The 21,821-nt window shown below is 38.4% G+C and overlaps 1 protein-coding gene across 1 annotated transcript; it reads left to right on the top strand.

The window, feature by feature from the left end:
- Nucleotides 1-4,772: 4,772 nt before the first annotated feature.
- On the top strand, nt 4,773-11,165 carry LOC110316571 (trypsin V-A). The gene is made up of 5 exons (XM_021190962.1): nt 4,773-4,812; nt 7,258-7,420; nt 8,665-8,915; nt 10,142-10,281; nt 11,016-11,165. The coding sequence occupies exons 1-5, from the start codon at nt 4,773-4,775 to the stop codon at nt 11,163-11,165; spliced, it is 744 nt and encodes a 247-aa protein (XP_021046621.1).
- Nucleotides 11,166-21,821: the final 10,656 nt, after the last annotated feature.

The raw sequence follows: 21,821 nt of genomic DNA, 5'->3' as shown, positions 1-21,821 counted from the left end.
AAATTTTCGAAAAAAATACATACACACGCACACACACACACACACACACACACACACACACACACACACTTAGGGATAAGAAGAAGGAAGTCAGAGGCTGGAGAGATGGCTCAGCCATTAAAGGCTAGGCTCACAACCAAAAATATAAGAAGGAAGTCTACTTTCTTAGTTCAAGCTACCGTTTCAAAAATTCTATACAGCCTGGCTTCAAAACACAGGCTGATTTCTCATAGTTCTGTAATTTTCACTAATTTAACATTCTGTTAACAAACATTTTCAAAAGTCCTATTTCTTTTTTTCTCCCCTCAAAAAACTTATTTCTATTCTTTAACCTTGTAGTACAAACCTGAAAAGTAAACAAAGAACTGGCAATAAACCACACAGAGCCTCCCAGCGGGAGGGGTGCAGAGCAGTGCTAATAAATTAAATGTCAAACTGTAAGCCATAGGGGAAAGGTTACTGTCCAAGAGGGAAAAGTACACAGCAAGGCCATTAAAAACTGGACAACCACATTAGAAACACTCAAAAAGTTCTATTTCTAAATTCTTCTGAGACTCAAGATAAGCACAGCTCTCTAAGTTCCTACAAACCCACAAAATGTAATATGTTTCCCATATACAATGGCTCAAAGTAGACCTCTCCATTACTAAAGGCAACAATGTACCGAGTAACACAACTCTGAAGAATAAATATTAAATCACAAGGTGGTTTGTTTTTGTTGTTGTTGTTTTGTTTTGTTTTAAATGTCTGGAGCACATGCTGACATCATCTGAGCTCAAAGAGACTTAGACAACCCCACCCTGTGGCCTTGCCACACAGTCTATATTCTCCCTCAGGCAGATGCTACCAGCTTTTCTCAGGAGAAAATCTATCCCCTATTCATGTAAGGCCTTTATTGTAACTTGGATTTTTTAACTTGTAACTTCATGCATAGCCCATTCACAAGCTTCCTGAACGGAATCTGATCCTGCTCCACATTGCCTGTAATCCTAGCCTTTTCCTAAGATCTCAGTGCAATCTCTACTATCTCCTTTTCTGTCAACATTCTAGGTTTTTAGACCGACACTAGACCTTCCACAGGGTTCTACTTCCGATGGCCAGAATGTGCCCTACTGATCATCTCTAAACTTACCTACGTTTGTCCCACAAAGAAGTTCCAAGAGCCTGAGAACAGCACAGTTATAAAACCACTCAAATATCAAGTATTTAAAATATCATCATTATGACCTACCACTTAACAAAAATGTCCTTATTGAGAAAGATTAAACTTACAGTTTCAGAAAGTTTTTCTTCCATCAAGGAAGGAACAAAATTATGGAATTCATGATGACAAGCATGTGAAACTGTGGTTTCTCATATTCTTGTGGGCCAAGAGACAGTTGACCCAGGAATGTATCATGTCTGTGAGATCTCTCTCTCTCCTCCCTCTCCTCCCTCTCCTCCCTCTCCTCCCTCTCCCTCTCCCTCTCCCTCTCCCTCTCCCTCTCCCTCTCCCTCCCTCCTGCTTGTGGACGTTGTACATCGTGGTGCGGAGCCTAGTGCGCACCACGATGTACAACGTCCACAAGCAGATATCTCTCTCTCTCTCTCTCTCTCTCTTGACTAGAGGCAGTAAGTAGAGGATATCAATGATCTTACCTAGTACAATACCAATCTACCAGGCAAAATGTATCAACTACTGAAATAGTGGCACAACTGTTATAGGTAACAACAGCATTCTCATTGGAATTTAGGCCTACTCCAAAGTGGGAAGATTTTCACTCCTGATATGGTAATTCTAGTCAAATGTTCATGGACGGCTAGGAATAGACCCTAGGACAGAACCTTCTATTGTATGTTGTCAGATTGCTTTTGCAATATTTATTTATACCCATAGGCATCAGACATTCTCAGAATTTGTCAGAAAAGTCTCCTTTTTAAAAAAAAATGGGGAGTAGTCAGTGAAGAGATTCATAACTCTTCAGAGTACTGAGACTAAGGGGTATCTTTCATACCAACACCACTATCATCATCACCACCACCACCATCACCACCACCACAACAACAATAACAACTACCACTACCATGACCACCACCACCACCTCAGCTCAGGAGGAAGAAACAGAAAGAATGCAAGAGCTGGATGATGGAGGAAAGTGCTATGAAATGTATTATGGACATAACCTGGCTATCACACTCATGAACCTATAACATCTTGCACTATCTGCACAATACCTTCATAAGATCAAGCAAGCCAAATTCAAGGCAAAAATAGAGGAGATATTCTCCAGACCCTATCCCCTACGAAGAAGATTGTTGTTAATAGTTAGAAAAAAAAAAGTTATTTAATTAATTATTTTATTTATTTTTTTTTTACTGTGTGGTCACTAGTTGATTTCTCATGCTCCAGTGGATGGTCTCATGCATATATGGGGATCACTTATTGGATTTAGTGGGATTACAAAAAGTGGGACACACACAAATATGAAACCCAAGAATACATCAAGTTGGCAGAGGGACAAATTGGGAAGATTTAGATGGAGCTGAAGGGGAGAAATCAGGAATGTATATGATCATGTGTCATTATATATGTATGAAATCCTCAGAAAGAAAGAACAGTAACATTAAAACAACAGAGACAACAGTAGAGTTATCAGTTGGGACAAAGTGAGTTTGTGCACTGAATTTCGTCCATGGTAGAGATAGAAAATTCTTTATCAGTCTGGCAAAAGCACAGACCTACTCTACCAGTGCTTACTGTGTGCTGTTAGTACAGTACCCTAATACTTTGTTCTATATGCCTGTCTTTAATTTAATGAGCTCAATAGGCATCTCATATAGTTTAAAATAAAATTATACAGGGAACTTATAATGCACTCATAGCTTTACCCATGAAGGATATGTTTCAGGACCTCCACTAAATGCATGACAAGGCAAATATAAAATAAACGACAAAAAATAAAAGAAGACAAAACCAAAACAAAACAAAACAAAATAAAACACCAAACACCTCACATAGATTTTAATTTTATGTATAAAATAAAAGTTTAATGTATAGTTTATTAAGTAAAATACAACAGCAGTAACTTTCAATAAAATAAGAATAATACTGAAATTTATTGTAATCATATTTTTGTTTGTTGGTTGGTTGGATTTTAATTTTTTTTTTTTACAATCTAGTCATCCCCACATCCCGGTCCACCCTCCCACACTTTCTCATCCCATTCCTCTTCCCCATTGTCTCCAAGGGGATGTCCCCACTCCCATCCCCTCCAGGCCTCCCAACTCCATGGGGCCTCAAGGTTCTTGAGGGTTAGGCTAGTCTTCTCTCACTGAGGCCAGACTAGGCAGTCCTCTGCTGTACATATGTCGGGGGTGAGGGGTGGGGCTCATATCAGCTAGTGTATGCTGCCTGGTTGATGACTTGGTGTCTGAGAGATCTCAGGGGTCTTGGTCAGTTAAGATGCTGGCATTCCTATGGGGTTTTCTTACTCCTCAGTTTCTTTCAGCCTTTCCCTAATTCAACCACAGGGGTCCTCAACTTCAGCCCATTCATTGGTTATAAGTATCTGTCTCAGTCAGCTGCTTGTTGGGCCTCTTGGAGGACAGCCATGCTAGGCTCCTGTCTGTAAGCACACTGCAGCATCAGTGATAGTCTCAGGCCTTGGAGCCTCCCCTTGAGATGAATCCCAAGTTGGGCCAGTCATTGGACCTCCTTTCCCTCAGTCTTTTCTCTATTTTTTTTTCCCAGCAGTTCTTTTAGACAGAAACAATTCTGGGTCAAAGTTTTTGACTGTGGGATGGCAACCCCATCCCTCCACCTGATGCCTACTGGAGGTGGACTCTACAAGTTCCCTCTCCCCTCTTTTGGGCACTTCATCTAAAGTCGCTCCATTTGAGTCCTGAGAGTCTCTCACCTCCCAGGTCTCTGGTACATTCTAGAGGGTCTCTCCACCTAATCATGTTGTTTTGAAAGAAAGTCATGCTACAAAGTTCAAGTTGGCCTTGAACTTGTGATGACTCAAATTCTTTATCTTCTCACCTCTACCTCATGTTCAAGTACTAATGATATGTGCAACTTTGCATGGCCACCATTATTTCAAACTTAAGAATTATTCACATCTAGAATTTTCCATTCACTAATTTTCCTTCTTCTCCACTTGTCTTGAAAGCAGTGGATCACGGCTTTCAGGAATAGTAAAACTCCTATAGGTGGGGTTTCTGCATCCCTTACATATGGCAAGGTTTAGATACTTAGAATTTAGTATCATTACCTTGCTTTTCTTCTTACCCTACTATATTTTAAATAATAAAACTATGACTTGCAGCAGGAGAACAATTTGTCCCATTAATAATAGCAATTGTCATGTATGTGTCTATTACTCTAAGACAAAACAGTCAATATACCAAGAGTTGGGTCTTTATGAGAGCCCCTTGGGAAAACTGTTCACATGTTAGAGGAAAACAGAGCAACTATCAAGATATTTGGCTGAGAATCTGGAAAGTTGTAGTTGTAATCTGTGACCTCATACAAACATATTTTCCTTTTAGGAGGAACGATTCCCACCAGGTGAGCTTGAAACATCCATTCTCATAACTTTCTGGGAAAATGTTATGTCTTGAATTATACTCCACCTATCACAGAATAGAACTCTAAATTTAGACTAGTTACTTTCCAGTGAAATCACTTTTTGGCACCTGAGAACATGGGCGTTCTGGACAGGCGTAGAAGTATAACTACTCATGAGAAAATGCCCTTTTCTTATTGCCTGGTTTAGACCCAACGAACAACCATGAAGATCTGCATTTTCTTTACACTCCTAGGAACTGCTGGTGAGTCTTTCAAATTAATAAATTTGGAAGTGTTTGTACGTTTGCATTTTTGCTGGGAAAATAAACAAGGTTTGTTGCTTATGGTGGCTGAAAGCAATAAGCTTAAAAAGTAGAGACTTGAACATATTTTACACATTTTTTTTAAACCCATGTTTGTTAATGATTAAATCTCACTTGTTGGAGGAAATTCATAGTATGAAGAATTGATTCAGAGGTCTCATAAACAATTTTTTTGTAAAATCCAGGAGTTTGGAACAGTAGGAAATGATAGTTTGTACACACACAAAGAGAGAGAGATCACAAACACACATCACACAAATACATACACACAGACACAGATACACACAAATGCTTACACTGACTTGTAAGAATTCATACGTAGAAACTGAAACTAATATAATCTGTACTCCTTGAAAGGGCACTGATAACCAAAGCCTAAGTATGCTGAACACTGGAGTTGTAGTTATTCACCCAAGAAATCACAATAAATGAAATACCTTATTTCTGATTGATAAAAATTGTCAGGCCGGGCGGTGGTGGCACACGCCTTTAATTCCAGCACTTGGGAGGCAGAGGCAGGTGNATTTCTGAGTTCGAGACCAGCCTGGTCTACAAAGTGAGTTCCAGGACAGCCAGAACTACACAGAGAAACCCTGTCTCAAAAAACCAAAAAAAAAAAAAAAAAAAAAAATTGTCTTAAAAATACAGCCCAAGATTTTTAAGTAAAATCTCTTTGATATAAATTCACAATTCATGCAGCTGTGGTAAAAAGAAATAAGTATTTAATACTACTAATTAATTTTTAATATTACTAAAATTATTTAAAGTATTGGAATAATAGTACAAATATTTTTCAATAAAATTCATGTGGGGCTGTGAGAAATCTCAATAGATAGGAAATATGGAAATGATGAATGAATCATTTGATGTTAGGATAGTCAGATAATAATGAAAAGGATTCAAAAAGATTTTTATCTGTCATTTGTGTCTGTGTACATGAGGGTGCTGTTTTATTGAGATAAGAATATTTCCATATAGTTCACACTGTCCTAAAACCCATATACCTGTTAGTTTAGAACTCATATTTAGGCAAATGATAGGAAAATTTCATGTTAGACCCCCAAAATAAGTTGATTGAATAAAAAATCAAAGCTGTCATTTCTTTTATAGGACAGAATATTCTCCTATGGCTTTAATTTTTCCCTTTCTATTAACTTATGGAGGTAGCTTTTTGTATTCTAATATTCTATCAACTACCATACAATGCACCAGGAAAACTACTCCAAAGATTCCCTTTGTGATGTGTGTGTGTGTGAGAGAGAGGGGGGGAGGGGGGGGGATTACCTGTGAATGAAGATGCGATGTCAAATTTGTATATTTTTCCCTGCCATTCTCTACCTTATACTTTTGAACACAAGCTCACTCACTGAACTTAAATGTTTCTATTTTTGGCTTAACTGGCTGACTAATAAGCTCTGGTTATCCTTCCTATCTCCAGTTGCTCTACTCCCAACCAGCATTGTGACTACAGAACATGTTACCATGCCTGACTTTCATGAGGCTGCTAAAGAGGATGCTCAACTCAGATCCTCATGCTTGCATAGCAAAGTGTGCTCACTGAGCACCTCTCCATCCCATACTGCAAAGCTCTCTATGCTTTTAAGTGATTAGATCTTAGACGGCAGAAATAAGACATTTATTTTCCAAAGAGACTCTGATCTGTATAAATCTGTGGATATGTATATGAGTTACGTGTATATATGAATATATGAGTGAATATTAAATATGTGAATATATATGAACAGAACATTTTAATCAAAGAATGCATATCTCAAGAGTACATGATTATTCATCATTATATAAGAAGGGTCTGTGTTCAGGGTGAAGAATAATGAATCATCAAAAAGATTATCTAAAGCTAGTCATATTAGCTACTCTCCTCAGTATTTTGACCAAACCAGAGAAAAGCCACTTAAAGACAGAAAGATTATTTCATCTCACTTTGAAGAGGATATAGTGAACCTTGTTAGGGAAGTTGTCCTGGGGATGGTTCATAATGGTGGTGGTGGGAAGGGCAGACACCCTACGAAACTGGCAGTCAGGAAACAGAGAAAGAAACAGAGCTGGTGCTCATCAGTCTCCCCTCTTCCCAGTTTGTTCACTCTGGATCCCTACCCCAAGGAATGGTGCAACCAAGGTTTTGAGTGAGTCTTCCTTCTGCAGTTAGACCTCTATGGAGAAAAACTCACAAAGACACGGAGGTGTGTCTTTCGGGTGATTCCAAAACCAGTTGCCAATAAAATGTACCCTCACATTGACATGGCTTGATTGGGTGGTATAGAACATTCGCATCTCTTTTGTCCTTAGTTTGAATTAGAACTTCATGGTGCATGAAATAACATGGTAGAGCCATGTAATGGGATGTTCCTAACTTTTCTCTCACAGCTGCTTTCCCCACTGAGGATAATGATGACAGAATTGTTGGGGGCTATACTTGTCAGGAGCATTCTGTTCCCTACCAGGTGTCACTGAATGCTGGATCTCACATATGTGGGGGATCTCTCATCACTGACCAATGGGTACTGTCTGCTGCTCACTGCTATCATCCGTAAGTAACCAATATTCACATTGTGTGTGCTAAAATCACTTTATGCTCTAGGCTTACCAAATTCAATTTGGCAAAAGAACAATGCTTGATAAAGTATTCTGGCCCTGTGGGACTCATCTGTCATTCCACAGTTTTATTATGTGATATTAATTTATTATGAAAGATTTACTATAAAAGAGCTTTCCATGGTTTGATAACTTTAAAGTTCACTGCTGTCTTAATTGTGATACTAAAGAGATAGGATGGTTGATGATAGAACCTTAAAAGAGCTTTAGAATGTGAATCAATCCAAACCCTAATAATTATAGCTCAATTGTAACAAAACAGCATGCCAGTTAACAAAGAATATCATAGTTCTAGTGTAACAGTACAAATAAATAATTAAATAATATGTTCTCCATGTTTATTTCTATCCTCCTGACTCTTGCCTTGGGGATCCCAACAACAGAAGAGGAAATTGCCAGTCACTACCTATCAAAATTTTCACTTGAAAATGTTTAATAGAATATATTTAGTTTCTATTCCTGTGACTCCCAATTGTAAGATGATAGTGGACCATGAGTCTTGACTAGCAAAGACACTTATGAAGGAATTCTGTAACCTGTGCCTGGAATAGTAATGTGTACTCACTTCAGTGATCCAGTGCTTAAATAGAATGTATTCTTTATGCTCACAATTGAAGGGGCTGGAGAAAAGAAATGATATTCATGTTGAATACTTAAGCTTCGTAAATTGTTTCTTGTGTATTTATATTATAATTACAAAATTTCTCCCTTTCCTTTCCTCTCTTGAAACCCTCCACCCATGTTTAAGTTTCTTTCAAATTTATGGCCTCTTTTTTTATTGTTATTGAATGAGTGTGTGTGTGTGTGTGTACGCGCGCGTGTGTGTGTGTGTGTGTGTGTGTGTGTGTGTGTGTTTGGTGTGTATACAACCTGCTTGCTTAGTCTGTATAATGTTACTTGCATGTTTTCTATATGTGTCTCTGTGTATGTATATGTGTATAGTATGTTACTGTAATTTTTTCAGAGTTGATCATTTGATATTAGTTAACCAGTCCATGGGCTCATTCCTTAGTTGTTTGTAGTTGTGTGGGGTTGAGGCTTTGGGGTCTCTCTCCAGTCAACCTTAGTGTGTCTATTAGTATAATCCCTGTTCATAGATAGACCCACAAGGTCTAAACAACATGACTGCCTAACCACAAGCTGAACAAGGACATTTAAACTTTTAACTCTTCAACCCAGCCAACTACAGGTGCGTCTTGGAGAACATAACATTGATGAAATTGAAGGTGCAGAGCAGTTCATTGAAGGAGCCAAGATGATTCCACATCCTGATTATAATTCATGGACTTTTGATAATGACATCATGCTGATTAAGTTGAAGTCACCAGCCACCCTCAACTCTAAAGTATCTACTGTTTCTCTGCCACGGTCCTGTCCATCGGCGGGTACTGAGTGCCTTGTGTCTGGCTGGGGCGTTCTGCAAAGTGGCTGTAAGTGTCTCTGTGATACACAAGTAGTAAATATGAGTATGGGGAATGAATGACACCTTAATGACAGTTAGTACAGATTCTCATTCAAAGTACAGGTCCCAGAGGACAGCTTTGAACTGACCATTTGAGAAACGCTAGCTGAAGTTAAGAAACTTCCAATCAGTCAGTGTATTAGTCAGGGTTCTCCAGAGTCACAGAACTTACAGATAGTCTCTATATAGTAAAGGAATTTATTGATGACTTACAGTCTGCAGTCCAAATCCCAACAATGGTTCAGTAGTAGCTGTGAATGGAAGTCCAAGGATCTAGCAGTTGCTGAGTCCCACACGGCAAGAAGGCGAAAGAGCGAGAGCTAGACTCCCTTCTTCCAATGTCCTTATATGATCCCCAGCATAAGGTGTAGCCCAGATTAAAGGTGTGTGNCACCACACCTTTAATCCCAGATGACCTTGGACTCAGAAATCTCCCTGTCTTAATCTTCTGGATTCAATCACCACTGTGTCTCAAGATCTCCATACCAAGATCCAGATCAGAAACTTCTATCTCCCAGCCTCCAGATTAGGTTCACTGGTGAGCCTTCCAATTCTGGATTGTAGTTCATTTCAAATATAGTCAAGTTGACAATCAGGAATAGCCACTACAGTCAGCTCATGGAAACAAAAAATAAAATGAACTAAGAAAGATGTCAAGGAGTTTAACTATATCCTGGTTAGTGATGAGCTAAAAACTATAGAAACAAGAGATAACAAGAAGTGAGGTCATGGGACACAGGCCAATAGAAGCCTCTGGACTTGAGAATGGTGATCACTGATAGTAATGTTAGAGTAATGGAGGAGTAAAACTATCAGAAACTATGGGAAAACATACCTTAAAAACTTCTAAGCCAGGTGTGGTGGCCACATGTTTAATTCTAGCACGCGGGAGACAGAGGCAGGTGGATCTCTGTAAGTTCGAGGCCAGCCTGCTCTACAAAGCAAGACCAGGACAGCCAGAGCTGGTTACATAAAGAAGTCTTATCTCACAAAAACCAAATTAAAAAATCCTTCTAAATTATAAATTTTTAAAATTATATAATTTTTATGTATGCATGTTCTCTCTCTCTCTCTCTCTCTCTCTCTCTCTCAACAAATGATGGATATGATTATGATTATAAAAATTAATAGGTAGACGAGGAAATACTCAGAGTCAGTATGAATAATTTGATTTTTCACCCTTATACTCTACAGTCGAGAGTCCTTCTTCTGTTCTTCAGTGTCTGGATGCTCCAGTCCTGTCTGATTCTGTTTGTCACAAGGCCTACCCACTTCAGATCACTAACAACATGTTCTGTCTTGGCTTCCTGGAAGGTGGAAAGGACTCTTGCCAGGTGAGATCTTGTTGCCAATCTCTATTTATGACTATGTCTACCATGAGTTAGCCAACTCTCTTACCCATCATATTTCTCATATAAAACAGAAAACAGTACGTCTCTACCTGTGTCTCATTATGGGAGGGGAAGAAGGGCATTAAGAAAATGTATTGTTTTTTTTATTTTTGATGTGATGGTAAATGTTAAGTATAAAGGGCCCAAAGAGTTGATGCTGTGTAAACTGTAAACCCAAGCACCCTTGAATTGTGGGGGTTGAGTCCATATGAAAGAGAAAAAGCTTGTGAGTCATATTAGAACTCTGCAGTCTATGTTTTGCACATCACCCCCAAAATGGCTGCAGGAAAAAGAGGTGTGGCCATAAAAAGAACAAAGTAATACAGATACTGGATTTTAAAAAAATTATTTATTTTTATTTATACGCGTACACTGTCGCTGTCTTCAGACACACCAAAATGTTCAGCAGATCCCATTACTTATGGTTGTGAGCCACCATGTGGTTGCTGGGAATTGAACTCAGGACCTTTGGAAGAGCAGTCAATGCTTTTAACCACTGAGCCATTTCTCTAGTCCTGAAAAGTGGATTTAAAAAAAAAAAAAAAAAAAAAAAGATAATCAGTGCTTTGTGGAGATCACTGGCCTGCAAATACAGCCCCAGAAACATCAATGAACACCTTAATCCCATTATTTCTCTGGGCATAACCAAGTCTATCTATCTCTCCTTTATTACTTAGTATGACTCTGGTGGCCCTGTGGTCTGCAATGGACAAGTCCAGGGTATTGTTTCCTGGGGTGTCAGCTGTGCTTTGGAAGGGAAGCCTGGTGTCTACACCAAAGTCTGCAATTACCTGAACTGGATTAATCAGACCATTGCTGAAAACTAAGTGCTTTTATCTCGCAGGAGTAACTCTCTCTCTCGTGACCTTTCTTCTATGCCTAAATCTATATGGAAATAAAGCAGTTTTCTATGCTCTAAATGTTTTGACTCGATGCTAAGAAGTAGGACAACATTGAGTGATTAAAAAAAAAAAATTTAGATGTTATTTATTTACGCAACCTGATCAGACAATTTCACTGATCTTCTCCTGTATCCCAGATTCTACATACGAAATCATGACTGAAATAAGGTTTCCTTTAATAAAATTACTCTTAACCTATCAGATTATTCATGGTGTAAAATGTTCTTACAATACACATTGGGTCATAATACATGTAGTATATCATGTGCCCATGACATTCCACAAAGAACAGAGACTTAAAATCAGCTGCTGAAACTCATTCAAATTGTTATTAGCAAAAGTAGAATAACATACAAGCTGGCCTTATCCCTGATGCATGGTTCCTTGTATACGATGCTCACTTTGTCGTTCATCTTCAAACCATACAGTTTCATGGAGATAGTAGATGGGAAAGCTCATTATTTGGAAATACTGGGTTCATAAGTTTCTTGCATTTTTCTAGTTTCACCTACTGTCCTGTTTCAGTTCTCCAGGATCACCCTGTATTCCTGTGCCTTCTGGAGAGACTTTTTAACTCATTTACAGAGTCATCTATGCAATCCTAACCCAGAACAAAGATATAATCCCTGGTAGAGAGTACATCACAGCAGATAAGTCTACACAATGCAGGCATATTACTTTGAGGACAAAAGTTCTTGGGTTCTAGAGGGGTTGCCTGGAACTTTCATACCTTGCTGACATGCACCACTTTTTTTTTTTTAAAGATTTAATTATTTATTATATGTAAGTACACTGTAGCTGACTTCAGACACTCCAGAAGAGGGCATCAGATCTTGTTACGGATGGTTGTGAGCCACCATATGGTTACTGGGATTTGAACTCAGGACCTTTGGAAGAGCAGTCGGTGCTCTTACCCGCTGAGCCATCTCACCAGCCCCGTGTACCACTTTTTGCCTTGGGTCCTTGGAAGCTCTCCTCCAGTTCCTCCATTCCTTCATGTATCACCATGAAAAGGGTATTATTTTGTTTTGATTTGTTTCCTGGTGAATTAAAACTTACTTTTACTTAATATCACATAACATTATTTTTGTATCAGAGTATGATGTGATCAAGAGAATACAAAAATTAAAATTTTAAGTCAACATTTACTTCAGATATGAAGCCATTACATTAAATAGAAAATTTTATATCATTTTGGATTGACTTTTAGTATTTTCTACATATTTTTTTCCTAATTTGGTGACTCTAGTATTAGATACAGAGATCAATTTTTATTTAATTTTCTACCAGCTCCAAGAGGCAATACTTGTTTAGGTTTTATAAAAAAAACACTCATAAATATACATTTGTGCATGTTTTATGTTATTTAATAATATAGTCTGAAAAGGCTATCAACAATAGATAAGATAAACTAAACTGAGAAAAACACTGTCATTTGAATACTTTATTGTCACTCTTTTCCAGCTTTTTTCCACCATATTTTATTAAGTTTTTAATTAATTATTTTATTTATTTACATCTTAAATGTTGCTCCTCTCCAGATCTCCCCTCCCAGAGTTCTTCACCCCACCCCCTTACTCTTAATAGAAACTGGAAGCAACCCAGGGGTCCTCAATCAAAGAATGGTTTGTTTACACAATGAAAATCGTTTTAGTAGAGGCTCAAGACAGTATTCCTAGAAATATACAGCACAAGACAAAGAAAAGGGCATAACGGCATTTGAGCAAAAATGCCTCGAATAAGTGGGTCAGGTTTAAAGTAGAAAAATAAGCTTCTACAGTAAGATGAGGCAAGCACAATAATTTATTCAACTCAGAGTATTGTGACAAAATTCCAATGGGTTGGAGGTCTTCTCAACATAGTTAAATTTTGTATTTATGGATGCTGTTAAGTTCTAGATCAAGGTATCCTTATTTATGGTTTCTAAGAAAGGCTGGTTTCCTGGTTTTCTACTGTATCTATAATCTTTTGGTATAGGTGAGAAAAGTGAATACAGTTTGATGGTGATAATTTTCCAACTTTGTCTCTGGGTGATTTACCTGAAGACATCACTGTACAACCATCCTGTAGTTTAGGGTTTTGTTGTTTTTGATGATGATGATAATGTTGTTGTTCTTGGCTACATAGACCTGTCCTTATTGTTAATCACACATCAAAGGGGATTTTATAAAAGATTAAGAGTCAGTACCATAATTCCTTCTGACATGATTGAACAACCAAGAGATTTAAAAGTAGATGTATTCATACATTTTGGAATTCACTGTTGTGAATCTCATCTGTTCTGTAGGCATGCATCCTACAACCAGATACTCTCATATGAGTTGCATATTTATATTATTTAAACAGAAGACCTGTTACATGAAAAATAAAACCAAAACATAGAAAATTTAAATAGTATTCAGTATTCATAACTTTGAATATAAAATCCACATTTTTGTAAAATGTTTTCAGAAAAACATCTAGATATTCAAAGATAACTGTAAGGAAACATGTTCCACTATGTTCATAGTAGCCTTATTTATAACAGTCAGAAGCNGGAAAGAANCCAGATGTCCCTCAACAGAGGAATAGATACAGAAAATATGGTACATTTACACAATGGAGTCCTATGCAGTTATTACAAACAATTAATTTATGAAATTCTTAGACAAATGGATGGATCTGGAAGATATCATCCTGAGTGAGGTAGCCCAATCACCAAAGAACACACATGGTATGCACTCACTGATAAGTGGATATTAGCCTAGAAGCTCAAGGCTAATATTACCCAAGATACAATTCACAAACCACATGAAACTCAAGAAGAAGGAAGACAAAGAAAACTTTGTTTGTAAAACTGTTAAGTTCTATCAAAATCCTGCAAAGGAGAAAACAGGTATAGATACTAATTAATGTGCTGAATACACACACATCAGATTCCTATGGATATCAAACAATCTATGAAAAATACATTAACAATGCATCTATATAGATTTGTGTATTTTTAAATTCCTGGCTCCCCTGATGAATCCTAAAGTTACTTCTAGACTAAAACATATAATTTAAAATTTTATCAAGTTTATCAATGGTTTGAGATACAAATATAAACAGAGTAATTGTAAAGTAAAATCATAGTCGTACAACAGACTTATTTCTCTTCCTCAGTCAGGCACATCTACATGACATAGTTCAAGTTAACAAAGCACAGAAAAGGTAATATTTATAATTTGAGTAAGTTGGCTCTCCAGGCAAACCTTATTCTCATTTCAGTACAGAAGGTCAAAGTTTAATTTCAGAATCAGAAACATTGTGCATCCAAGTAACATGGCACTTATAAGACTACAAAGCACCAGTTCAAAGCCACTCTGGGCCACATGCAAGGCTCTGTAAAAACAAAAAAAACAGCAACAACAAAAACCCCTCACTTTAAAAAGTACTGTTGTTCAATTCAATTTCTCACAAAGGCTTCACCAACCAATCACACAAAGTCTTCAGAAGTTACAATTTGCAGCAACATGTTCGTAGACTCAGAGATGCTGCTCCGTGGTTAGAGCCCTGCTGCTCTCACAGGGGATGCCTCTTGGCTTCCCAGCATTCACAACCCCAGGTTCAGCAGTTGTGACCTCCACTCTTCTGACCTCCATGGGCACCCATACAAAATGTGACACACAAATAGAAAAACACATATACATACACCTCAAACAATTAATAATAATAATAATAATAATAATAATAATATCCTTTAAGTGTTTTAATCTTTCGTAGCTTGTCTAAACTCAAATCATCTAATGAATATTCCTTGATTTAACATGATTTATAAGAAAACTTACTAAGAAATTCAAACATTGACAATTTTATTTATGTGTATTCATAAATTTATCTTTTTAGCAATTCTGAACTGTTGGTGGGAAATCTGAGGCATTAAATAAATCTAGGTGGCCATTAGCTAGGTATTTTGATGATTTCCTGTTCCTAATGTTTATTAAGTAAATCTTAACTAAAAATCTATTTGTAAAATCATAAGATAAATGATTGTTTTATTTATGTATGGCAATCCTTACCTAATCTTTCCTGTCCTGTACTTTGCTTCATCGGGTAATCACAATGTCATTTTCAACTTCTACTTGCCAGTTTTCTGTCATTATTACACCTATAATCCCTGGGAGACCATAATCTCCGGAGCTCCATAGTCATCGTTCGTTTGTCACACCCGTCATCAGAGGTGAATACACAACAGCCCCACTTTCCTCTACAGTCAACATTCCAAGGACACCTACAACTGTTATCAAATGTCTGCCTTGCCTATCCTGGAATCATAGCCTGCAAATAGATCTAAAAATAGCAGCCTTGTATGGCTACCTTTGAAGTAGCCTCTGGTGCCCTAGGACATCCCAAGGACCCATATCTAGGCATGGGCAATCCTCATACTGCCCGTACCCATCGCAATACTCTAGCTCAGCCAAACGAACAATCACCACGGTTATTAGCCGGCAACGTCTGCTGGAATTCTCCATTACCTAGAGACTTCACTGAGACTCGGGGCACTGAACAGGAAATCCAAGTCCTTAAACTCAGCAAAACCAAAATCGTTGAAAATGTCTGGATTGCTGGGCTCACGGTTCACGTGGTAAGGCCATGGCACGATATCTAATCATCTAAAGAATCCCTTAATGGAGTCTTCTCTCACATCAGAGGGCGTGCTGTTCGCCAGGGAAATAGTATGTAGGGTGGCAATTTGGGAAGATGGCACCATTTGGCACTGAGTTCTGGAGCAGCTTCATGGAACACTGGGGAGGATGAAATGGTCATTTGGAGGTGCCTGACTCACCCAGACATCCTTACACACAAACTGTTAAAACATCTTCCAGGTTATCTGTGTCATCGGCTGAGCTAGCTAGTTTGGGGACAGAGACATTTCTCCACCAGTCCACCATCCTTGTGTGCTCGGGAGATGGTCTTTACTTCTTTTCTGTCTCTTTTGCTGAGGCCACCATGCTGTACAGGTATTTTTAAGACCATCTCAATAGGTGCCTTACAAAGTTAAATACAGTGATCAAGCCCAGCTTCATTTATATTTAGCCAACAGTATTACATGTAATCTACTAACATTTGTCCAAGTTATACAAACTTTGAAATGCAGTTTCTACATTTTCAACTTATTTACTTTTAAGTCACTTGGCAACTATTTAAACACTGTATGAATAATACTATTGATTTTGTGTTTTATCAATATTCCTGATATTTTTAGACCTAAAATTACTTAATTCTTATCTTAGAAGATTTATTTATCTTATGTGTATAAATATTTGCCAGCACATACGCCAGTGTACTATCTGCCTTCAGAGGTTCGGCAAGCCCTTCATATTTTCTGGGAACCGAATCTAAGTCCTCTGCAAGGCCAGCAAGTACTCTTAAGTGCTGAGCCATCTTTTCAGGCCCAAGAAATTAAGCATTACCAGAGTCACTGCTCATCGAAATATCTTTTCATGCAAATTATTTTAAATGATTAAATTTATTAACAACTATAATTTTGGAAAGTTCTTTTATATATCTATGACCAGATATGTGCACATCTGGTTTATTATGTTATTTATTAAAATATTATGCAAAGATTTAGAGAGTTTAGGGTACATGCTGTTAAGACATACAAAATGAATAATATATATTCTCTTTTGAACAATATACACTACATGTAGTCCTTCAAAGTATGGACCAGTCCTTTTTTTTTTTTTTGACATTCTGATTTTTGTAAATCCTATTTTTAAATATTTAAACCTGGTCTGCATCGATGTGCCTTGAATAAGCAGCCCTTTTGTTACTGTCCACAGGAGGGGGGGGAAACAGTGCCTTGTATTGGGAGTAGCCTCTCTGCAGTCTCTAGCATAGCTCCCCAAGTCAGAAGCAGTCTCTCTCACTTTCCTGATACTTGGATAAAATACCTTGACAAAAACAGCTTAAGAGGGAACATGTTCACTTCAGCTGACAGTTCTAGAGCGGCCACCGTCCAACCTGGTACGGAAGGCATGGAAGCCAAGTGAAGCAGGTCACTTTGCAGCAGAAGTCTGAGAGAAAGGGGAGGGGAGGTATGGGAGGGAGAGAGAGGGAGGAGGAGAGAGATAGAGGACAGAGGAGGGGAAGGAAGGACAGTCACACAATAAAACCCCCAAGCCTAGTAACAGTGGCATGCTTTCTCTAGGAACATTCTAAAGTTGTTTCACCTTTACAAATAACATGACTTTCTGGGGACCAATCACTCAAACACATAACCCTATGGGGAATGTTTCACATTCAAACAGCAACAAGGCTTTGGGCCTTGATTTTGATCAGTGTAGGTGACTTTTTAAAAATTATTTTATTGGTTATTTTATTTACATTTCAAATGTTATCCCCCTTCCCAGTTTCCCCTCTGAAAATCCCACCCTTCCTCCTCCTGCTTCTATGAGGGTGCTCCACCCACTCACCCACTCCTGTCTCACTAACCTAGCATTCCCCTACTCTAGGGCATTGTGACTTCACATGACCATGGGCCTCCTCTCCCATTGAGGCCAGATATGGTCACTCTCTGCTACATATGCAGCTGGAGCCATGGGTCGCTCCATGTGTACTCTTTAGTTAGTGGTTTAGTCCCTGGGAGCTCTGGGGGGTCTGGTTGGTTGATATTGTTGTTCTTCCTATGGAGTTGCAAACCCTTTCAACTCTTTTAGTCCTTCCCCTAACTCCTCCATTAGGGTCCCCATGCTGCAAGCATCCCTATCTGTACAGTAAGGCTCTGGCAGACCCTTTCAGAAGACATCAATATCAGGCTCCTGTCAGTAAGCACTTCTTGGAATCAGCAATAGTGACTGGGTTTGGTGGCTGCTATGGGGTGGCTCCCCAGGTGGGACAGTCTCTGCTCCACTCTTTGTCCCCATATTTCCTTCAGAGAGCAGGAATTCTGGGCTAAAATTTTGAGAAGGGTAGGTGGCCCCATCCCTCAACTGCAGGCTGTGCCTAACCTCTGGATATGGTCTTTGCAGGTTCTCTCCCCTTTGTTTGGGTATTTCAGCTAAAGTCATCCCAGTGGGTCCTGGAAACCTCTTGCTTTCCTGGCATCTGGGACTTCCTGGTGGCTACCCCCAGTTCCCCATCCCCCATTGCTACACACCTCTGTTCAATTTCCTGATACTCTGTACATCTCCCCTCTCTTCTCCTACACCTAATCCTGTCCCCCTTTTTTTCTCTTCTCCTCCTCTCTTCCTCCCAGTCCTTCCCACCCTCTATCTTCCATGATCATTTTGTTCCCCCTTCTATGTAGGACTAAAGCATCCACACTTTGGTCTTCCTCTTCTTGAACTTCATATGTGACCTCCTATTTTATGCATCCAGTGATTTTAAATTTCACTACAGATGTAGAAAAGGAAAAATATGAAGTATTTCTATGTAGCTGTAATGCTAATAATTACTAATTTCTTCTTTATTAAATTATATCCTTAGTATATGTGCCTTCAAAATAGCAAAGCTTTACAACATTTTTGTGTTACAAACTAAACTTGGGAATGATATTCTTGTGCTCTGAACTGCATCAATATAACTAGAAAGAACCAGGTACAGTGTGCTCCAAGCAGAACTTCTCTAATAATTAAAAGAATTTGTCACTGAGAGAATACAACTGCAAAGAAATAGAACACATTCCACTTTGTTTATCTACTTTCTCAGAATACAAAGTTAAATTGAGTTTTATGTTTTAACATCCTATTATTGACAAATTATGTCACTTATTAAGCTGAGGCAAGAATTTAAATGCATTTATGAAGGGATAATAAAACCTTGACAATATTGATATAATATTTTTAAACAATTATTACCCTAAATGGCGAATGGAGAATCAAGAGTTTTGACAAGTGGAAAAATTTGCTTCAAATTTGAACCATGACTGCCTCAAGCCTTGTGCCATCCAGTGACAAGGCACAATTAAAACCAAACCACAGAATGTTTTATGAGAAGTGTATTCAGAGAAAACTGTTCAAAGGGGGGAATCATAAGAAGATGTCACACCATCCACTGTGGCACACAACTGTAATTCCAGCACTTGGAAACTCAAAGCAGGACAATTTCACAGACTGGCCTTGAACTTGCTACCTAGGTCAGGGTGATCTCAAACTTGGTCCCTCTAACAATGAAGAGTAAGCATGTAGGTAAAGGATCAGAACTACCCTATGGTTTTCTAATGAATCAGCAGGCATATGCATTGCATTTAGTTGTATGCTTTGTGCCAAGAAAATCAACAAAGTACATTGAAACAGCTATTAGTTACATACCAAGTGTATACGGGGTTTAACATAGTCCTTTGGGCAAAAGTGCATAACTAGAATATTATATGTTATAAGAAACATGCAGCTTTGTACCATGAGTTGAATACAACTAATTTCATATTGCAATGAACAGTTCCCACTCGGTGACTTTGCAGCTTCCACTCTCATAGCCGTCTCAGAAAGTGGGGAACACTTACATGTGGTCCTGCATTGTCTTTCATCTGTCAAGGCTTGAACACTATTTTTTCTTTTACTTTTCAGTGAAATCTCTCTTGTGGCACCCATGACCTTGAGTGTCAATGACAAATCTGGAGGTATAAATAGCTATGGAGAAAAAGCCCTTTTCCTATTGACCAGTGCAGGACTAGTGAGCAACCTTGAAGATCTTTCTCTTCCTGGCTCAACTTGGAGTTGCTGGTGAGTCTTTCAAAAAGAATGCATCCAAGAGCTTTACATTGGATATAAATATGTGCTTTGCGATTAGAAATCAACAATGGCTGCTGAATATAGGATCTAAAAGCAAGATGACAGAAATATAGGAAAGCTAGTATGTAGCATTTGTGTATATAAATGTCTAATTTTCATCAGAGAAAATTCATGGAAACTTAGTGTCCAGTGTATGAGGCATGGAGATATGGAACATGTTCTCAACTTCTTGGCAGGCTCTCTGAACTAGGGAAGAAAAGGAAACAGTAGTCCACATAAAAGAAGTGATGGTCTTGATCACCAAAAATATGGTGTTAATGGTTAAGTGCAAGGATGGAGAAAGAAGAGTTGGTTATTTCCCAGGGAAAAGGGATATAGCATGGCAAAGATATCTTTCTTATATGCCACAGATAAAACCTTTACCAGTGTTTTGAGAAAACTGTTGATGAATTCTTGTTAATATAAATTCACATTTCATTTGATTGTGAGAAAAAAAGAGGGAGTTGTCTATTTTAATATTAGTACTACCAAATTTTTATTACTTGTAATAGCTATTCCTGGTTCTCAACTTTACTATATCTGGAATGAACTACAATCCAGAATTTGAAGGCTCACCTGTGACCCAGATCTTGAGGCTGGAAGACACAAGTTTCTGACCTGGATCTTGGAATGGAGATCTTGAGGCATAGTGGCTATGAAAAACTTAGGCCCAGGCAAAGTAGTACATGCCTTTAATCCCAGGAGACTAAGGCAAGATCTCTGAGTTCAAGATCAGCCTGGGACAAAACAAGTCCCAGATCCAGGCGTGATGGTACACACCTTTAATATGGGCCACATCTTTTGCTGGAAGCCTACATAAGGACACTAGAAGAAGATAGATTTGCTCTTTTTCACCTGCTTGCATTTACTTGCCAGCACATCTGTTGGAACCTACTTCTACAGAAGACCAGGTGAAACAACTAGCCTTGTGGGACTGAAAAACTACTAGATCCTTGGACTTCTAATTCACAACTGACCATTGTTGGGGAGTTGGACTACAGACTGTAAGTCATAATAAATTCCCTCAATATAGAAAGACATTCCATATGTTTTGTGACTCTAGAGAACCTGGACTAATATAGAAGTTGGTAGCAGGGGTGGTTCTGGAGGAACAGAAGCATAGGGATGAATATTTTAAGAATCTGGAGTTGGTTTAATACTTTGCTAGTATCTTCTAATTCACTAGCACCTTCAACTACTGAAACCTCTCCAGGATACTCATAGAATATTGAAGGCCTGTGGTGAGAAACTATATTTCAAACTCAAAAAACTAAAGCCTTTGATTATCTTGATCCATCAATTGTAACTGGTAATGAATTAGGTGACGCTGTGTACAAAGTTTTCTAAAATTTGGAGAAAAATCAGAAAATGATTTTGCTGGCTTGTTGCTCTTTGTGTCTCTAGAAAAATTGATGAAGGAAAAGAATTCGCTATGTGATAAAATTGAACAGCTCCAGGTGCAAATAAACAATCTAAAGGTTTCCAAATGTGCCCTTGAAAAGAATCTCTCCAGCAGCCATAGAGCTGGAGTTGCAGAAAATCAAACTGAAGCCCTCATTATAAGGTTGGCTGAACTACAGTGAAAATTCAAGTCTCAGCCTCAGAGGTGGTCAGCAGTTAAAGGGCATTAATTGGCAAAGAATGGGATCCTATAACTTGGAATGGGGTTGTGTGGAAGTATCCCATTGAAGCTGAGAACTTTGAATCTTTAGATTTTCAAGAGTTTACCTCACCAAAGGAAGTAGTACCCTCTGCTCCAACCCTTGAAATACTTTTTCACAGGAGAAAATTAATCCCTCTGAGTCTAATAAGCCAGCAGTGACTTTCTCTGAAGAAAATGCTGGGG

This window comes from Mus pahari, chromosome 2 (genome assembly GCF_900095145.1).
Source record: "Mus pahari chromosome 2, PAHARI_EIJ_v1.1, whole genome shotgun sequence".
NCBI classification, from domain to species: domain Eukaryota; kingdom Metazoa; phylum Chordata; class Mammalia; order Rodentia; family Muridae; genus Mus; species Mus pahari.
Note: the sequence above shows the minus strand (reverse complement) of the source record. Positions and strands in the feature narration are given on the sequence as shown.

What these genes read in the sequence shown, in the direction of transcription:
- LOC110316571 (XM_021190962.1), top strand. Translation starts at nt 4,773, where the DNA reads ATGAAGATCTGCATTTTCTTTACACTCCTAGGAACTGCTG. An exon ending in GGGCGTTCTGCAAAGTGGCT is followed by an intron (nt 8,916 to 10,141) that starts GTAAGTGTCTCT and finishes TATACTCTACAG; the next exon opens with TCGAGAGTCCTTCTTCTGTT. An exon ending in GTGGAAAGGACTCTTGCCAG is followed by an intron (nt 10,282 to 11,015) that starts GTGAGATCTTGT and finishes TTTATTACTTAG; the next exon opens with TATGACTCTGGTGGCCCTGT.